General features: G+C 43.9%; 1 protein-coding gene and 1 long non-coding RNA gene across 2 annotated transcripts in view; both read left to right on the forward strand.

Moving 5' to 3' along the window:
• Positions 1-480: 480 nt before the first annotated feature.
• On the forward strand, positions 481-3,886 carry LOC115095301. Its single transcript, XR_003857742.1, has 2 exons — positions 481-1,952; positions 3,074-3,886. It is a non-coding gene; the product is annotated as an uncharacterized LOC115095301 (long non-coding RNA).
• A 10,491-nt stretch (positions 3,887-14,377) lies between these two features.
• Positions 14,378-20,848, forward strand: part of LOC115095302 (cytochrome P450 2G1-like) — a 53,619-nt gene continuing 47,148 nt past the window's right edge. Inside the window, exon 1 of the mRNA XM_029608801.1 lies at positions 14,378-14,554. Within this exon, the coding sequence (XP_029464661.1) occupies positions 14,378-14,554 (177 nt within the window). The remainder of the gene's footprint in view (positions 14,555-20,848) is intronic.

A 20,848-nucleotide genomic window follows, 5' to 3' on the forward strand; every position in this document is an offset into this window, starting at 1 on the left:
TAGTCTGCAAGAAGTTCCAAAATCGAGGGCTGACAATAGAAAAAGCTCTATCTCGTGTCAAATCCAGACATCCCAATTTCACAGAAGAGACTTCTAAAAAAGATTTCTATTCGCAGATATGAGGGATTGTATGGATCTATAGATTGTCAGGACCGTATTTATCCAGCAATCAGCATCACCATGTATCAAATTTGCAATTATATATTGGATTCTGGAAAGGCAGGAGGAAGTGGACATTGCTCCTGCCCCTTTCTTATGTCTGGACTGAGGAGGTTCCTGACCCCATCTGATTTCTGGGGAGGGAGACGGTAGTGGGGTAGGAGTAGCCAGGGAGGTTCCGGCTGGGTTTAGCTCAGCCCAGCTGGCTAGCCTGGGCCCCAGGATCTTGGCAGGGCTGGGGAATGGAGGAACCTAAGGGCATCCTAAGAATTCTTGCAAAGTGATTGGGGGGGAGGGCGGGGTGAAGAAGACCCAGTTTTGATTTATTTTTTCTTCTTTTTTGTTTTATTTTTAATGATTATTTTGGTTGACAAACAAACCAAACTGGAATAAACATTAAAATGAAACAATTAAAAAAAAAAAAATACCCGATATGAAAAATGTTATGCCTTGGCCTTTCAAAGGCTTATACAGTCAGGTTCAGGATGATATTAGTGACTAAGTGCTACCTCCTTCAAAGCGATTTGCAAAACTGTGATGTGGCGTTCAATCTACACATTTATCATTAATTATTGTCTTGACATGTCCTCTGGTTGGGATGCTAGAAGTCCAGCCCCCTCCTTTCCAGCTCATTTTAATGGTTTATCATCTTCCTGTTTGATGTTCCTTGTTCTACTGACAATAAAAAGAAAAAAGACAAAGCTGAAAGTTCCCTCTAGAGAAATATATTTTTTTCATGTTCACCTGATGGCAGTTGTTTGTATTGTCTTTACCTTTTTAGTTAATGATAACCTGTAGCTAGGGACTGCTTTGTGTTTGGCTCTCTTGCACCTTCTTTTCATCAGACAAAGCAAAATTGCTTACCAGTAATAGGTGTTCCCTGATAACAGCAGTGCAATGAGTCACACAATCTAGCTATCTCTACACTTTTCCTTCTAAGCTTTACTAACCAACAAACTGAATCACTCTGGGTATAGCAGCACTTGAGAAACAGCAATTCATGCCTAGAAAGCTTCCCTAGAAAACCTTAGAAAAATCCTCTGTACTGGACCCATGTGTGTGGCTTGTGGTATTTCTGTCCTCAGCGAACACTTATTACAGATATAACCCCCTGCCCCCTTTACTGATGGTCACCCCCAGCAACATCAGCCTACCTGCAGCCCTAGAACCAGATTCCCACCACTAAGGCATAGCAAAATACTATGGGGCCTAAGGGGAGACTCGCACACCAAGACAACCATCTACACCTGGATTGTGTTCTAAACAGAAAACAATAATTTGTTTTAAGTCCAAAAAGTAATCACAGAGCAGGAAAAGCTCAGAAGACAAACCAGCAAATCAGTCAAAAAAATACCAAAAGCACAAGAAAAAAACATTTTCTCAGTCAGGATCACAGATTTTCCAGATAGTTACTCACTTTTCTGATCTCTTGAGTATAGTCCTAGATTGAAGTCTCTTCCCTTTCAAGTTGTCACTGAGGCTTTTCCTTCTTTTCAGCCCCAATGAAGAATAGAAAAAACTTCTCCCTTATTACAATCAGCCTGAGGACTTCCCCAGGATAGGATGGTGTCCCTTTGTTCTGAGTGTCCTTATCACCTTAGCTGATTCTCCAGTCTGTACTGGAGAGGGCTCCTGTTTTTCTCCTCCAGAAGACCCACACATTCCATGTTTCAACCCTTTTAGCTTCTTTAACTGAATGCAGACTTTCTTAGTGTCTCTCAAGTTTTCTTTTTCCCCTGTGCCTTCTGGTCAGCACCTTTTTGTATTATCAAGCCTACCCCCTCTGGAGGAAGGTAGTAGGGATGTGAATCGTGTCCTCGATCGTCTTAACGATCGATTTCGGCTGGGAGGGGGAGGGAATCGTATTGTTGCCGTTTGGGGGGGTAAAATATCGTGAAAAATCGTGAAAAATCGAAAAATCGAAAAATCGCAAAACCGGCACATTAAAACCCCCTAAAACCCACCCCCGACCCTTTAAATTAAATCCCCCACCCTCCCGAACCCCCCCCCAAATGACTTAAATAACCTGCGGGTCCAGCGGCGGTCCGGAACGGCAGCGGTCCGGAACGGGCTCCTGCTCCTGAATCTTGTTGTCTTCAGCCGGCGCCATTTTCCAAAATGGCGCCGAAAAATGGCGGCAGCCATAGACGAACACGATTGGACGGCAGGAGGTCCTTCCGGACCCCCGCTGGACTTTTGGCAAGTCTCGTGGGGGTCAGGAGGCCCCCCACAAGCTGGCCAAAAGTTCCTGGAGGTCCAGCGGGGGTCAGGGAGCGATTTCCCGCCGCGAATCGTTTTCGTACGGAAAATGGCGCCGGCAGGAGATCGACTGCAGGAGGTCGTTCAGCAAGGGTTCCGGCGCCTCGCTGAACAACCTCCTGCAGTCGATCTCCTGCCGGCGCCATTTTCCGTACGAAAACGATTCGCGGCGGGAAATCGCTCCCTGACCCCCGCTGGACCTCCAGGAACTTTTGGCCAGCTTGTGGGGAGCCTCCTGACCCCCACGAGACTTGCCAAAAGTCCAGCGGGGGTCCGGAAGGACCTCCTGCCGTCCAATCGTGTTCGTCTATGGCCGCCGCCATTTTTTGGCGCCATTTTGGAAAATGGCGCCGGCTGAAGACAACAAGATTCAGGAGCAGGAGCCCGTTCCGGACCGCTGCCGTTCCGGACCGCCGCTGGACCCGCAGGTTATTTAAGTCATTTGGGGGGGGGGGTTCGGGAGGGTGGGGGATTTAATTTAAAGGGTCGGGGGTGGGTTTTAGGGGGTTTTAGTGTGCCGGCTCACGATTCTAACAATTTATAACGATAAATCGTTAGAATCTCTATTGTATTGTGTTCCATAACGGTTTAAGACGATATTAAAATTATCGGACGATAATTTTAATCGTCCTAAAACGATTCACATCCCTAGAAGGTAGTCCTATCAATCACTGTCCTATAAAGACCTCCCTAAACCTCCCACTGCTATAAAGTTCTTCAGAGGGGTTTACTCAGGTAAATAATTTCACTTTCAAGATTCTTCATGGAAACTGTTTATTATTAGGGTGCTTGACCATAGTTCACAGAGATTAAATGGTGGTTTTAATATCTCTATATAATCTCCAGTCACTCCGCATGATCTACACTGTATCACATTCCATGGATATTCAAGAATGTTACTTTCAGTATCTGTATAGAATAGCCTAGTGGCTAGACTAATGGTCTGGGCACCTAGAGACTCGAATTCAAGTCCTATTTCTGCTACTGCCAAATATGACATTTGATAAGACACTTTGTTTTCCGTTTCTTCACATACCCACATGGACTGTTGCAGGTTCATTGTGAGGGTGTGGTAAAAAAAACAAAGACACAAAGGGCCAGTTATCTCCCAGGCTTCACTTCCCTAGTGAGATCTTCCACTTCAAGACACCAAAGATCAGTATTCCCTGGGCTTCCCTTTCCAACAGGATCCACTACATAAGAAAATACAATGCCACACTCACTCATACTCTTGAGTTGGCACACTATAGCTTTTGATGCTGTGGAGAATTGGGATAATGATTTGTGGAGTGGTGGGGTCTTGGGTGGGTGGTAGTGGCAGTTGGCAGCTTGTATATGTAAAGTATTGTAGGAAATTGGTTTTATATTGGATTTGTGTTTGTTAAATCTGTAAACAACTTTTATTATAAATTTTACTGGTTATGCAGTAGATACATTTTTAAATAAATAAATAATTTGGAAACCAGAATAAGTCGTGCTTATTATTAATGTAATACAAACACATTTCTTATGGTTAGGGCAGCTGAGTGGCTTCTGTTGGTAAGGATACTCTCTCACTGTTGTTCCTTTGCCATTTCCTTCCCCTGTCTCTATTAGTTATACCCTTTTCATTTGTTGTGCATCTGAAACTATGTTTTGAAAAATGCTTGTGGTTTTCCAAAAACATACTGGCTTTCTCTTGCAAATCCTACTCCCTCACTATAGATCCTGCACATCTGGTATTTACTTCTTTTGTTTTCACACTTGTTACTGTCATGTGATGTGTGTCAATGTGAGAACCCTGAGTCCATTATGGCCTAGCTTCTGATTACATCCTTAGCTAAACTGTCAGACTTAGGCTAAGCAGTTCTAATTCATTCCACCTCCTGGACTCAGAGGACTCACATTGACATCTGCTGGCTGAAAGGTTTCCTAATCTATGGTTATATTGGTGTCAGCATTATTAAAATCAATTGTAATAACTTTTTTTGGTAGTTAAATGCATTAAGCACTGTCTCCTAAGCACTAACAAATATAAAAGACCAGGGCTAATATCATATTTGCAAGAAAAGCTAATTTTATTAGTTCATTGCCCACTATGTGCAATTGGTCAAATAACCCCCAAACTGAAACATCTTATCTCCATCTAAGCTTTATTTCATCTGAAGTTTAGCTGCTCCTTAAGCCTAGCCAAATTGAAATCTTTAGCAGGGCATGCCTCCATACTACTAGGACCTTCTGTAGTGGTTGGCAGCATTTCCTGTTTTCTGTTGCAATCTTCCTGGTTTGTATTATATGCTGGTGTTTGGTACATCTAACTTTTAGGGGATGCCCAGCTCACAGAGTTCATGGTCATGCTTCATTGGTTTAATTCAGTATCAGACCTACTTTGCTCATCATGGCTTGTTTAGTAGAATTTCACAGTACTCTCCTGAGATGCATATCTACAGTTATTTGGATGCTTTTCCATGCCATGCTGAAATCTGTTTTATTATATTTTGTATGTATCTGGAACAGTTAAACTTAGGTGTACCTTCCCCATCTATCTCCCCACTCTTGACATCTGGATTCCATGTGATAACATTCAAATGCCCAAGATTTCTTTTGACCTAACCAGCAACCCAAGGAAGGCAATCATGTACAAGAAGAATATTTGTCATAATAAGAAATACATAGCCATGTGAAAACCAAGATAATATGTAGCATTCATAGAATATTGATTACATATTTCAGAAACACAAAGTAAATTGCTGAACATGAGAAAGCAAAACATTTCCAAATTGTGTAGCCAGTACATGCGACTTGGGAATCAAGCACAATTATTTACACTGAAGTTTCTAAATTATCAAATGCTATTTCCTATTTTAGCAAAAAGCAGCTGCATAATATATAACCCCTTTTTCCCCCTCTCCTATTGACCCAAATGTCTGTGGTTAATATCCCTATGAAATTAAAAAAACCCAACCCAAAGCCTAAGTTTAATATATTCATGCATTCTCCCCCACAACCCTGGTTCTTCCCTTCCTGCTCACAAATTCCATTCCACAGGACAACAAACAACATATAAGACAAAGCTCATTCATACAGACTTCACATATAAGACATTGGATAAACTCCCAAAAAGTGAAAAAGGAAGGGAAGGGGGAAAAAACAATTCCAAACAAAAATGCAAAATCACTTATGAAAAAGTTTTTAAAAAATTGTAAAAACCCTACACAGCTCTGTTCAGAAAAGCAAAAATGTAATTTAGATTATTTCTTTAAACAAGGACAGGGAATGAGGATAAGCCACCTCATCTTTGATTCCTGGAAAAAAAATTTCTACATGACTAGTTCATTTAAATTACAAGTTACACCTTATATACATATATTGATATATTCTGTATGAGCTCAGTCTTCTTTGAGCATGTTCTCATAAAAACACCTACATCATATTAAGTAATTGTGTGTGAGATAAAAAAAAAAAAAAAAAGCTTAGAGTGATTTTTCTCTTTCCAAGTTTTTAAAATAATAAAAGAGAGGGGGAGGGGTTTCTTCATTCTTGTCATTTTCATAGTAGATGGTTGAAGAAATGCTTTTTTTAATTTCTGTAACATAAATTCTCACATAAAAAGTTAATTGAGTTTTTAAACCAAGTCACAATGTCACACTATACTCTTGTCAAGCATGGCTCAGTTTTCCTTTAGCTGTGGCATTTCATATCATTTCTCTTACCTGCCAATATATTACTTTTATTACGTCATAAGGTTTAGAATAGAATAGAGAATTAAAATCTTTTTGTTGCAGCTACATAACTTTCATTTTATTAGGCAAACTAAGTAGTGTTTCATTCTCTTATTATGTGAAAAGACAAATGAAAAAAGCTTTCCAATTCCATTGGGCCCGATATTCAAAGTGTGTTCAGTGCTATTTAGCCAGATAAGTGGAACTTAAGTGGCATCTTTTCTTTTCCTTGGTGTCACTTATCTCTGAAAATGCCTTGCTACTAATTATAATTTTTTAAAATTAATGCTGGTGAGGCTTCTCTCTCTCTGTCTTTTGGTTTGTTTATGATGGTTAGGGCATGTTACTATGCAGTCAGGAAATTTGTTACTGAGCTGTTAGGAAGAACAGATTCCTGCCTTTAAGGCTGAGATGCTACTGTTATAAAAGTTATTTGTAAATTGGAAAAGACTGACTGATTGATAGTTCTTTCTTGATTTTGTGAGAATGGTGAGTACCATCCGGTAGCTGGTTCCCTCCTTCCTACTCCCCCCACCAGAAAAAACGGCCAAAGGTCATGTGAGAGTATTGTGTGACATCAGCAGGTCAGCCTAGTAACTCTGATGAATTATGGTGTGAAGGTCCAGTTAGCAGGATCTGGAAATCCTGAGGCGAAACAGCACTTGACACTGGTGGGTTAGCCCTGGTAGTCCCAATCTATTATGGAGCAGATAAGGCAGCAAATCCCAAGGTGAAGACTCCATAGTGCTGTCTGACTTACAGGAGGAATCAGTCATTACATTCCTCTTCTTCATACCATTCTGATGCTGAGGAATCCACTGGTCTTTCATCACCTCCCAGAAGTACACCTCTGTCGGAGGATATATCATAACCTGCTTTAGTGAAAAAATGGCAAAAGCAATTCCATTTACTTTACAGGAGGACTCAGAAGCAAGGGAAGAAATATTTGGTGTAATAAAATATATCTAAACCACAAAACAAGTTGTTGCTGTTCCACTTCACAGAGTACTACAGGAATTTGAAAGAAGGATGTGGCAGACGCCCTTATCTACATTACTAGCAGCAAGAAAATGAGATCTCAAATACAAGATCGATAAGACATCAAAAGGTACAGCTCCTTCATGAGTCTGCAGTAAGGGAATCAGCTTTGAAAAAAGCAAAGTGTTCCAAGACACATTCCAGTATCCCTGCGAGAAAAGATGCCATGTTTCTAGACACCATGGCAAAGACGTTTTTCCAGTTAGCCATAATTAACATTCAGACTAGCTGCTCATCAACTATGTGGTTCAATACATGTATAACTCCTTGTTCCCCACTTACATCAAACCCAAAGCTGTGACATCAACAGCATAACAAAACAATACAATATAGCAGGTACGATTATCTAACATAGGACACTTGCACTACCTGTGGGACAGAACTGGTATGGCTATCTAACATTAATATTTGGACTAACTGGGGGTGGGAAGGTGGGGATGCCACTGCTGCCATCGAAAATGGCTCCCCAGATGACGGTTGGGCCTTTAAGTTACGCCCAAGCATGTCATCACGAGGCGCCGAAGTCCCTCCTTGATGATGCGTGCGTTGCCGCACTGACGATGTGCCCGCTCATGGCATCTAAAGCCCCACGAGATCACGCGGGAATTCTCATGCCGCTGGAATGCCATGCGGCTCACCTGCCACTCCCGTCTAGGTTGCGCAAGAGGAGAGAAGTCGGCGGCGGAGAACGGCCGGGAACAACCCCCCCCCCCCCCCCCAAGGCGCCAGGTTGGGAACGAACCGGGCAATGTCCAGGGAGGAGGGCTCAGTTCTCCTTTTATCTGTTGTTTGTACAGCGCTGCACATATCGAGTAGTGCTATAGGAATGTTAAATAGTAGTAGTAGTAGTAGTAGTACCCCTAGCCCAGGGTTGGTTAACTAGTGTATCACAAATGATAGGCAGTTTTTTAATGGACAAACTTGGATTTTTGCACCTCTCCAGAACTGCTCGTGCGCAGGTAAGATCTCTCCCACCCACAGCCAATGTTCAGCCATGCACAATTTTAAAATTCATGGGCTGGAGCTGTTAATATCGTGCATTGGAGAGCAGCAATCATGAAGTGCCAGCCCGTGAGTTTTAATAATGTTCTTAGCGCCAGTGCAGGGCAACTGACAGAGCTCATTCCGCTGAAGAAATTTTGATGGCCCAGGGGAGCTGGTAGAGCCCACCTGCCACCCAAGAAATGGAAAAGGCCCAGGTGACAGGAGGAGCTGATATCACCGGCTGCCAAAGATTGAAGGAGACAGCCAAGGATGGCTGGTGGAGCTCACCCGCCAGCCATTAAAAAAATGGAGAAAGCCTAAGTTGTTTCATGTCAGGTGACCTTTTGGCGACTTTTTTGAAGGTTTTCCCCTGCTTTTAAAAACTATGGCATCTGTTGTATATATGGTTTAAAGAGACTATTAAACTTTAATTTTTTTGATAGTCCAATATTTATTCTTTATTTCAGGTACGTACCCTTGCTGCTGTCACTTGCTTTTGCTCAGCCAGTCTCTTTTTCACCTTTGTTGGAATCTGTTAGCATAAGGTTTTTTGCTCCTTTATTTTCTAGGTTGATGACATTCCCAACGCAGTCCTAGCAGCACATGGGTCCATGTCAGGGGATCACAATTTGTGCTCCTTAAGTTTTTGAGAATCTTTCTGCTTTTAATAAACCATTGGATGTTTTCTATAATCTGAGGATGATCCTTCATTCTATGATAGAGTAAAAGGTGCTATCTCATTTTGCTGTGTTGTATTCACCCTCTTATATTTTGCCCACCTTTAAGTAATGAGAATGCTGCCTCTGTAGCATCCCCAATTCCCGGGTCCAATTAACCCAGGGATCAAACCGGAAACCTTTTACATGGCAGTGTAGAGCACCTGCCACTCAAACCAATAGCCAGCAAACCCATGATATTCTAAAGCATTCTCTTTACTTTAGAAGTTTGACTGGTCCTACAACAAGGTTCAAAATCTAGAATCACTGAACTTTTGAAGTAGTCCAAATTATGGGTTTGGGGTTCTGCTGCTACTATCTATGAATATGAATGTCTTTCATAGACCCTTTTTTCCTAATTTTCTGGGAGCTAAAAGAATGAGCAAGGTTTCAGTGGATTTGAATTAACTTTTTATCTGCCCTATACTCCTTGGTGGTGTTTCATAAATGTTGTATTCACGCTGTCTCTGATATAATATGAATGCATACATATTGGTTTTGTTCTGTTTGTGGTTATTCTCCATAGCTGATATTGTGACATTCATTTCTGACATCAACCATGAAATTCCTTTTACAGTACATCTGAAGAATAGTTTGTGATGACTATACTCAACATTAGCTAAACTGTTAATTAAATTATGCTCCTAAAGTAGATTAAGAGATAAAGTGTACTACTTTATGGAAGAATAATCCTCTTGAATGTCTCATTATCTACTAGATAAATGAAGCTTGACCGACGTGCCACAAATGCGCATTAGAGAGCAACTCTACCGCGCATGCGCAGGCAGCACGTCGGTCAGAGCTTGCCAGTAACCAAAATGGCACGGCGAGGAGCACGAGCAGTAACGGCGGCGGCCAATAGCGGTGGCGGCGCGCACGAGGGAGGGACCTCCCCCGGAGATCTTCCATCTGTGCCATCCGAAGGGGTTGTGACTGAGGGGAGGGGGGAGAGGAGAGAGTGACTGAGGGGAGGGGGGGGAGGGAGCGGAGAATGAGGGATAAGGAAATGGACTGAAAAAAAAGGTTAATGTAGCCCGTTGTTACGGGCTTAACGGCTAGTTTGTCATAACACAGACTTTTGTCCTCTAACTTACTCAGCTGGTACTGGCTTTTTGTGCACCAGTTCATGTCTTTTCTGTGATCTGGAGTTGTTCTTTGTATTGTAAAATTCACAGCACCTGATTTTGCTATGACATTATTTGTAAGCATCGCTTCATGGAAATGGGTTTTGACTGCACTGAAAAAAACTAATCTCAATTAAAAAAATATTTTTATGCTTTGCACATGAAGAGTACTTTGTCACAGCTATATCAAGCTTGCTTATTTCTTTATAACCCAGAAGGAATGTGCATTCATTTAAAACAAATGGGCATTCAGAAATGAATAGAATCTAATCTGCTTTTTTTTTTTTTTTTTTGTGGTTCTCTGAAATGAATGAAGAGGGTCCCATGAATTAAATGAATCCTATTCATCCCATTGTTTAGTTTCCCATTCATTTCTATGTGCCATGGAAGTCTATGGGCCATAGAAATCAATGGAGAATAGGTGTCAGTTAGTAATTGTAACTATATAACAAGTTAGTAGCCAACCCGTCCCAGTGAGTTATATATGAGGCTGTGACCTGTTGTCAAAGTGACCACAGCACAGAGACAACATAACACAGTGATCTAGCCTATCATTCTTCTCTGAATCCAGTGATGCTAATCTTGAAGATTGAGCATTAGATGTACTGTAGACATTGTCTTGGGAAGATGCTGTTTTCTGTCATATCTCTAATACCACCATAGAGGACTTGCTGCAACATGCCTCCTGCCATGTTTCTTATTTCACTATAGGTGACTTTATTTTTTATTTAAAAGTTTTTATATACCAACATTCACTGTATCACATCGGTTTACATTAAACATGAACTTAGCTTATAAATGCTTTCCAGAGAAGTCTTGATAAATGCGAGTAATATGAACTAATTATAAATGCGAACAAAACATGAACTTAACTTAGTTTAAAGTGAGAAACATGAACTATATATACATACGAAGAGACATAACCTTGACTTAGCTTAAAGCTCTTTATATAGAACGTTTTATAAGTGCGAATTATTATAAGGAGGGGCGTAAGGTAACTAAGAGCAAGGATAACAGGGTTTATGTGTTTTAAGTACAGCGAATAGTTATTTGAGCAACTGAATTCTATGTACAGAGGTAATTATTTGGAGAATTTGATAGCATGGAGTGTAGGAAAATACAGAAGAGTAAAAACAGGGGAGATAGAACAGAAATATGGAAGCAGGGGGAGAGGGGGTTTACAGATGAGTAAAAGAGGATGGAGAGAGGGAGGACAGGAGGGAGGGGGGAACATTGCGAGGAGAAGTAGTGGGAAAGAGGCCCGGGGGGGTCCTGAATTGAGGGAGCAAGATGTAAGAATATAAGAGTTGACTTGTTGCCTCATGCCTACCTGCCATAACCCTAAGACCACCATAGAGGACTTGCTGCAACATGCCTACTTGCCATGCTCTTTATTCCTCCATAGGGGACTTACTGCCTCCTACTTACTTGCCATACCCCTAATATTACTGTAGGGGAATTGCTTCCATATGCCTACCTGTCATGCCTCTTATTACACCATAAAGAACTCACTACCATGGCACCTGCTCTATAGTTCTTTTTCTTCAACTCCTTCTACCTTATTTGATGGTTGATTATACTAGGGTGGTTTGTCCACAAAAGTCCTCAATCAGATTTGAAGAGCTATCAGCACAAGAGAAAATATGCTTAAGAGAAACCATTTTGATTTCCTGAATGTGATAATAGATATGGTAGTCAGAGAGAACTCATGCAAAACCAAAAATGAGGAAATGGAATACCCAGAATTCAGCTACAGAATATGGGAAAAGGTTTCTAAATAAAGCAACCTTCACCACTTTCTAGGAAAATAGAAATACATTTCTTCCTATGCTTTGCAAAATACAAAAATATCAGACATGCACATTTCCCAGAGCTGACAGAGAAAATCAAAGGCTTTCTACAAAAGAATGAGCAGGAAAAACTTTATATAACCCCTTTTTAGTGGATGAACTGCATCCTAAGTCTAAGGGGCCATAAAATAATTTGTATCTCAGAGCTAAATCCACTATCACTTTCCTCATGCTTTTGTCCCCAGGGGTGGTTTGTTTTCTACTGGGGGGAAGGATGACCTCAAGACCCAGGTGGCTTAGTGGAATCCTCTCCATTCTGTGTGTTACTATGCCCTCTAAAGGTGATGGTGCTTCAGGGAACAGGTAGGGCACAGTTTGGTGTTCAAATTAAACTTTATTATGATTGCTTAAAAAATAAATGAATGCCCAATCAAAGAATTAACTGGCTCTAAGTTACAGCTGCATTCACATTGGTATGCTTACAATTTGTACTCTTCTTTCTTTCCTCTGTATATGTGTCCCTGGTACTAGAGTCTAGGATGATGCTTACCCCTCCTAATGTGAATGGCAACTTGGCAAGTGTTCCAGCATGGCAAGGAAACCCTAGCTGTTAGGGGGATCCCCTTAGACCTGAAAAATCGTACCTGAGGTCCTCATGAGTCCAGTTCTTCAAAACTCTGGCCTATGTGGAGATCCAGTTGTGGGTTTCCAATGATCTTGTCTCTTCACTCCATGATTCGTACTCCAGACTTCTCCTGATGTGACTTCCCCTTGAGGAAAGGTCTGATGTTGTAAAAGCAGGAATGCTCAAAAACCCAGCTTCTGTGTGAGGAAGAGTGGCTAAACTTCCTCACTGTCGAAAGGGAAAACTTTCAAAGTCCAAACTTCCTCTAAAGTGATGACTCTTCACTGATCCTTCCCTGACTGTGAAAGGAATACAGCACATGGTCCTGGCCCCAGGCCACCAGATCAGGAGAAGTCCTTATTCCAGTGTCAGGTTCTCACCTCAGTCAAAAAAAAATCCCGAATCTTTAACTACTAATTATTTATTTATTTTATTTATTTGTTCTTATATACCGACATTCGTTTTCACATCACTTCAGTTTACATTATGACAAGAGGAGAATGAAAGGAAATTACATCTGAACAAAATTCTTTAAAAAACTTATCGGTATAACAGGGCCGATGAAAAAGTAGAGGGGTAAGAGATTGGTGGAGGAAGGGGGAATGCAGAGAGCAGGAACATAGTAACAATAGTTTTAACAGGTATAGCATAACAAGAAAGTAACATAACAATAAGTTTAACATGTATGGTATACAAACAGTTTAAAATGTATGGTGAACAAAAAGTCTAACAAGTACAGTATGGTATCCACGGAATAGTTAAAAATAATTCTGAACCTGGTATGATAATAGTCATAGAGATGGAAGAAAGCAAGTACTTTATGCATGGGTTTAAGGGTGTGTGGGGAATTTTGTGCGTGGCTGTAGGGTGTTCGGGGGTCATGTGAAGGCTTGTTTGGACAGCCAGGTTTTCAATAAAATTCTCTCCATCAAAACCTGGTGGACAGATCCTCACATGCCAGGGATTCACTGTGTGGAATCTTCCTTCCAAATTATGAGCTAGGCCAGCAAGGCCCTCACTCAAAACAGAGGAAATAAAAAAAAGAGCTCCTCACTCGGAAACCAAAACCTAAAAACTACACTGTCTACCCTCCTAGCCACCCCCTTCTGAAATGTATTTCTTCATTTATAATACTTATATCCTGCCTCCTCCAAAACACTTGTACATGGAGGGTTACAGGTTTACATTCATAATGTTCAATATGTAACTTTCATATTAATTAAAACCAATTCAATAATAAAATCACTTAAAATCTTCTTGAGAAAGAAGTGTTTTTAAATGTGTCCTAAATGCTTTTACATCCTTATCAATTCTCAGTTTAAATGGGAGACTATTCCACATGCAGGGGGCTGCGAAAGAAAATGCTCTGCCACGTGTTTGCTGTAGATGACAGTCTCAGCTAGATGGCAGCTCCAACATTGCTGTACCATTTGTTCTCAGAATCCTCCCTGGAACATATCTATGCAACTCTGCATGTGACATACATATATATTACCGGGGCAACACATATACAATTGTCATGCCAGTAAACATCTGTATCTGAGCTTCCCCTGATCATCCTCCTTCCTTCATGAGCCCGAGCTTGTTTTCATTTTCACTGTCTACGGTGCTTTCCCATTGCCTACCGTGTCCCACACAGCCCTACTGACTCTTGGCTCTTCCCACCCACTCCTGCAGCTTGTCCACCCTGACCTGAGGTTTTGGGGTTTTTTTTTTTTTTTTTTGCCTGGCAGGAGAGCAGCAGGGCTGGACTCTCAGATGGAGGCAGAGAAAAAAAAGGACTGTCCAGGAAAAAAAACAAAAAAACAGACACCTGGTCACCCTATCCTAAACTTAAATATCTCAGGCACTGTAAAATTCACTAGCTCTATTTATCTAGATGATTGTCACAGGTCCAAAGTCCCAGTTCAGTATTGCTTTCCCTGTATAAGCCTCTCTACATAGGCAGTAAATTCTGCAAAGTTACAAGCGTTAATTCATGATGGATCTCGCTGGAACAGGGACGCTAATCCTGACTCTCTGCATCTGTGTCATTTTTATTTCTGCAATGAAGACAATGCATACAAGAGGCAAACTGCCCCTCGGACCAACCCCTCTTCCAATTCTCGGCAACTTATTGCAGCTGATGACGAACAATCTGTTCAATTCCCTTCTGAAGGTAAGTGGGCTTACATATCTACGAGGGCAGTTTTCAGCGGCATGAGTGTAGGTCAAAACATATTTACCTAAGGAGAATGCCAGTTTTGAATTTTTCACCAGTCCCCTGTAGCTAACAATATGTGCACTGTTTTACAAGGCATACACTTTTACTTTTTGCCATATTCAGGGGAGGCATTACCGAGGGTCGTGTTTTGAGCAAGATTGGAAAATAATAAAAAGCAGATGCAAAGTCTGTGTGCACTTTGTGCACATGACGGTTTTCAAAGGGAAAGTATGCATGTAAGGAGTAGTTTGTATATTGCCTCCTATATGAACAGTAGTGCCAATCAATAGTTTTAGCTGAATGCTTTAATGTAGTATTTCCCAACTGGCGTGCCACAAACCATTTTTCCAATTGATAGCCAGTGTGGCAGCAATCTTCAGTTTATCTTTCCCCTATAACAGCTGGCCTGCAAGATATCCTCCAACCAGTAGGGAGAGACAGAGAGCAGCACTTTGCTGCTGCTGCTGCTGCTGCTTCTGCTTTCTCTCCTCTGCTGGCTCTCCTCTACAAGTGAAACTGCATGGGGCACTGTAGACTCACATGTCCTGCTGGCCCCCTGCAGTCCTGACTGCAGAGGGAAATAGGCAGAGGAGAAAGAAACAGCTCTAGGTAAGTGCTACTGGTGAAATCTATCAGTTCCAGGACATGGAGGAGAAGGGACAGCTGAATGTGCTAGGAAGCTGGGGGTGTTGGTGGAATAGAAAGGGAAGATGATGGGAGAACCTGGGAAGGGGCAGGGAGAAGGAAGGAAAGAGAAATTGCTGATACAGAGTGTGTGTGTTTTGGGGGCGGGAGACTGGGGGAGAGGGTAAGAAAGGGAAGGTGATGGTTATGGTGATGGTGATGATGCCGGGGGAGGGGAGGGAGGGGAAGGTGTTGATGAAAAAGGGTGGGGAGAGGGAGAAGAGAAGGTGATGATGCTGAGGGAGTTGAGGGGAGAAACAAGGGAAGAGAATGTGATGCTATCAGGGGTTAGAGGAAGAAGGAAGAAAGAAAAGCAAAAGTGGTGATACCAGTGGTTGGGGAGAGAAGGAAAGGATGAGAAGGTGATGATGATGCTAGGAACTGGGGGAAGAAGAAAGGGAGGAGAAGGTGATGATGAGGCTGGAGAGGAGGTAGGGGAGACGGAAGGGAAGAGAATGTGATGATGCCAGTGGTGATGGGAGAAGAGAGAAGCAAGTAGAAAGTGATGATGCCAGGGTGGTGGAAGAGAAGGTGATGACTGGAGTAGAGGAAAAGAGATGGTGGTGATGTTAGGGGGTGGGAGATGGGGAGAGAGGGAAGGAGATAGGGGAAGGTGATGATGTGGGGGTTGGAGGGAAGTGAAGAGAAGGTCATGGAGGGGGGGGGGGGGGTGAATGAGGGAAGAAAAGAGAGTGTGATGATTCCAGGGGGTAGGGGCTAGGGAAGGTGATGGGGTGCCATGATAAAGTTAGTAGTTAGTCCTATGCAAGGTGTGCATGACACAAAAAAATTGGGAATCACGGTTTTAATGTAGAGTCCCTTTGTACAAATCAGACCTTTGGTTTGTCTTTGTGAGGCTTTCAGTCCTATAGAGGGATTAGTGAGAAGGGGTGGGGGTGACTCCCCCACTCCTTCACCGACCAAGGTGGGGAGCAATATATCCTAATATGGCCCTCAGGCCCAGGCAGCAGAGAACTTGCTCACTCCCATTGACTGTACGTGTAGTGCACTCCTCCCCACATTCCCCAGCACAACAGCTCTTCTCCTTCCCTGCCCCAGCATACCCATATTAAAATTCACGTCCAAAGAAGCCCACCTGCCACTTCCCATTCACATAGATTTACTCATGCCTCCTCTGATCTTTGACCTGTTCCCTCTGGTTTCCCCACCTCCTTGCTCCCAGTGCAGGTTTCCCAGATTACTATACTTCAGGCACTTCTCCGGGACACTCCACTATTTGGACTCAACCCACTCCTCAATTCCTGCTCTTGGGAGGAGGAAGAAACTCACTGCACACCACGGCCACTGGCATCTCCATTTCACCACTTTGGTAAGATCCTCAGGAGGAGGAGGAGGAGGAAACCTCTCCTTCATGTCCTCAGGGCCCTCCCCCTTGAGGGGAAGAACCCCTACAGAGTCTGACTCCCAACTGGGAGGGTCCCTGGGCCTACAAGCCCACAGGCTAGCTACTCCAGAAGTTCACATTTCTGAAAGTCCCTTATGCTCAACCCTTCTCGGGGCAGGGCAAATGCAGATAGGGCAAAAAACCCACCAAAACCCCAACCTTGTATAGATCCCCGCTGCAACTGAATCACCCAATCACAACAGCCCAAGTCTTTAAAGGAATATACATACTATTTTCCCATCACCACTTTATCACGTGAATAGGATGTTCACTCATATAAAACACCATGCAGTGGTCTTTTAGTAGTACTACATTAACAAGTCTATAACACATTTCTCAAACAAGGCAAGCATGGTCATCCCTGGGTCATCCCCCACCCAGAGCCTTTTGTACCGATACAGAATCCAAGAATGCGCCATATTTTAGGGAGTCTCCCTACAGATATATATAGCCAGGGGCTAAGAATGAAAATTCTTTTTTTTTTACCTGTTTGTTCGGGGTGATATCCCTTTAATAGGTCCAGTCAGGCATGAAAGAAACCAATTGTTTTCCACATCAGCCATAAGTGGCTGATGTGGTCCAACAGGAGTAGAAAGGAAGGCGAGAGGACATCAGTGGTGGGGGCCATTCTGGCATACGGGGAACGTAGAAGAAGACTGTTTCTTCTCTTCCTGCCACAGTGAGTTGTTTGGAAAATAGGAGGTGAGCACTGAAGGCCACCGTGGTTAAGTCCAGTGGTCCAAGGAGGAGGGTCCAGAGTAGAACTGTGCTACTGTTAGCAATGATATTGGGTCCAGAGAGCCAGGCCATGGTTAGAGCTCCAGGAGAGGTAAGGAATCAAAGCTATGAATCCGGTATATCAAGTAAAATAAATAATAATAACAATTGCAGCTCTTAGGGATGGGGATCCCAGTTAAGCTACTGCTGGGATCATGGAGACAAAAGGAGAACAGGGTCAACAGGCCAGTAATAATAAGGAAGAGACCTTGGGGCCAGAGTTTGGAAGTGGGTTGTGGGCCATAGTTTGCCCACCTCTGTGCTGGGAGCTAGAGAAGACAGGATCCCTAGAGAGAGAGAGGCAGATAGCAGTAGAAAAACAGAGAGACAGAAAGATTGAGAGGTGAGGGGGTTGATTTGTTTAACAGTTTTGCTTGTTGTTTGAATGTTAATTGTTTTATGTCTTTTTAATTTTGGCATTATAGTTATGTTTGTTTGCTTTTGAATAATATGAAAGGTTAGAGGAAGGGGCAGCACCAGTGTTGCTGGTTAGAAGTAGGAGGCCACAGCCATCCATCAGTTGCCATAGCTTTGGCAAGTAAGTAAAATTATCTCGCAAGACGATCTCCACCACCAAGACCTGCAACTCCCGCTCTATTGAAGTGGCTTCTGGGCCTTATGGTTGGGCCCAACAGTAGCTGGATAAGATGGAGCAGATAGAGAAAGATAAAGAAGTAAAGAAGAGGGAATTAGTAGAGGTGATGGAAAAGGAGGAGACTGAGAAGAGGGAAAAGTAGGCCTCATGTCCATTATGTGTTGTCAGAAGATCTGTTTTAGGATGACACTCTTGAAGTTTATGGCAGAGATTGTGACTGTCATCTTAGGGGAAGGAGGGCATGCTCTTAGGGTTGATGCCCCTGAGAGCCCACATCAGATCGTAGCACCCTAGACCAGTGGTTCTCAACCTTTTTTCGGCCGGGACACACCTGACAGATGGTTCTCATATGCGTGACACACTGAACATGTGACCGTCAAGGGGCAAAATGTAAATATACATTCTGCATCCTCAGGAATCCCCTCCACCCCCAAAAATGGGTGCAAAGCAGATCTAGGGCATTACCCTGTACAACTCGCCATACAAAAAAATATATTCTGGTTCTGATGACATCTCAGTAAAAGCAAAACAAACTCTCTTTACTGGCAGGCACAATACCCCTCCTTATGAAAATACAGTAATTTACCACTACAAATATTTAACCAGGCCCTAAACACTAATACACCTCCTATTAGGAAAACAGAGTAAGCCAAGCTGCTATAGATAGATACCTCCTTAGAAATAATTGTAATACTATACTAATAAATGTTACAAAACAACTGATGAACAGAATAACATCCAACAATTAAAAACTCATAAAAATTATTAAAAATTGTCCAAATATCAATAAAATATTTCAAAACAGCAGACACATCACATAATACCCAATAATTAAAATGGCAATCAAGAAAAATAAACTTAAAAAGCCGCCTTTACTTACCCTCTCCAGCAACTCTCCTACTCCTTTCCCTTGCAGACCAATAGCACTCACCAGAAGCAGCAGTGGCTGCTGAAGCTCTGTCCTCACAGTCCTCTTCCTTAGGGCCCACAACCAGTCTCTGTCTCACACAGACCAGTATCTCCCTAACTAGTATCTCTTCCTCACACTCACACCAGTCACGTCACTGACCAGTCTGTCTCTCTCTCTCTCACACACACACACACACACACCAGTCATCTTCCTGACCAGTCTGTCTCTCTCTCATAGAAACACATCACCTCTGACCAGTCTCTCTCTCAATCACATACAAATGTTCTTGCTCCCATTCTACCACAACCCACAAAGCTGCCACTCACACACCCAGGCACCAATTCTACCTCACACACAAAAAACTGCCACTCATGCACCCAGGCACCCATTCTACCACACACACAAAAAACTGCCACTCACGCACCCAGGCACCCATTCTACCACAACCCACAAAGCTGCCACTCATGCACCCATTGTACCACACACACACAAGCTCTCACTCATGCACCCAGGCACCCATTCTACCATACACACACACAAAGCTGCCACTCAGGCACCCATTCTACCACACACACAAAGTTGCACTCTCACACCCATTCTACCACACACACACACACCCATTCTACCACACACACAAAGTTGCACTCTCACACCCATTCTACCACACACACACACACACCCATTCTACCACACACACAAAGTTGCACTCTCACACCCATTCTACCACACACACACACCCATTCTACCACACACACAAAGTTGCACTCTCACACCCATTCTACCACACACACACACACACCCATTCTACCACACACACACACACACCCATTCTACCACACACACAAAGTTGCACCCAGGCACACATTCTACCACACACGGAGTTTCTTCTCATTGTTTTCCCCAATAAGCCTGGCCTCCGCTTATCAGCTGCCGCTGACCTGACTTCCGGGGGTGCGCAGGGAATCTCCGCTCTTCAGTCCCTCCGGCTTAGCCTCCAGCAGCGGCGCACAGGTCTTTTCATTCTTGACTTCAGTCCCGCCGGCGGTGCACGGGTCTCTCCATTCTTCGGCCGCCGGCGGCGGCGCACAGTCCTCTTCACTCTTCGGCCTCTGGCGGCAGCGCACGGGCCTCTCCATTCTTCGGCGGCGGCAGCGCACGGGCCTCTCCATTCTTCGGCCTCTGGCGGCAGCGCACGGGCCTCTCCATTCTTCGGCGGCGGCAGCGCACGGGCCTCTCCATTCTTCGGCCGCCGGCGGCGGCGCACAGTCCTCTTCACTCTTCGGCCTCTGGCGGCAGCGCACGGGCCTCTCCATTCTTCGGCAGCGCACGGGCCTCTCCATTCTTCGGCCGCCGGCGGCGGCGCACAGTCCTCTTCACTCTTCGGCCTCTGGCGGCAGCGCACGGGCCTCTCCATTCTTCGGCGGCGGCAGCGCACGGGCCTCTCCATTCTTCGACCTCCGGCGGCGGCGCACAGTCCTCTTCACTCTTCGGCCGCCGGCGGCCAAGAAGAAAGAATTCCCGCGGCACGGCCTTTCTTCTTCCCGCGCACCGCGTATCACTTCCTGTTCCGGGTCCGGGGGTGGAATGCAGGCGCGGGAAGAAGAAAAGGCCAGCCGCGGATGCCACAGTTGGTTTTTTTTTGCACTGCTGCCGTTCCCGCTGGGCTTGAACGTGCTGATAGCCCGGCAGCAACGGCAGCAGGGAAGAAAGAGCAGCGGGAGGGACCGGGAGCCACGCGACACACCTGCCGGTGCTTGGCGACACACTGGTGTGTCGCGACGCACCGGTTGAGAACCGCTGCCCTAGACTACTGCCAGGTCCATAAGTGGCAGATGTGAGGTCTATGGCAGATGCCCGTGGAGGAAGAGCTTGTGGTAT

Source organism: Rhinatrema bivittatum, chromosome 7 (genome assembly GCF_901001135.1).
Source record: "Rhinatrema bivittatum chromosome 7, aRhiBiv1.1, whole genome shotgun sequence".
Taxonomy (NCBI): Eukaryota; Metazoa; Chordata; class Amphibia; order Gymnophiona; family Rhinatrematidae; genus Rhinatrema; species Rhinatrema bivittatum.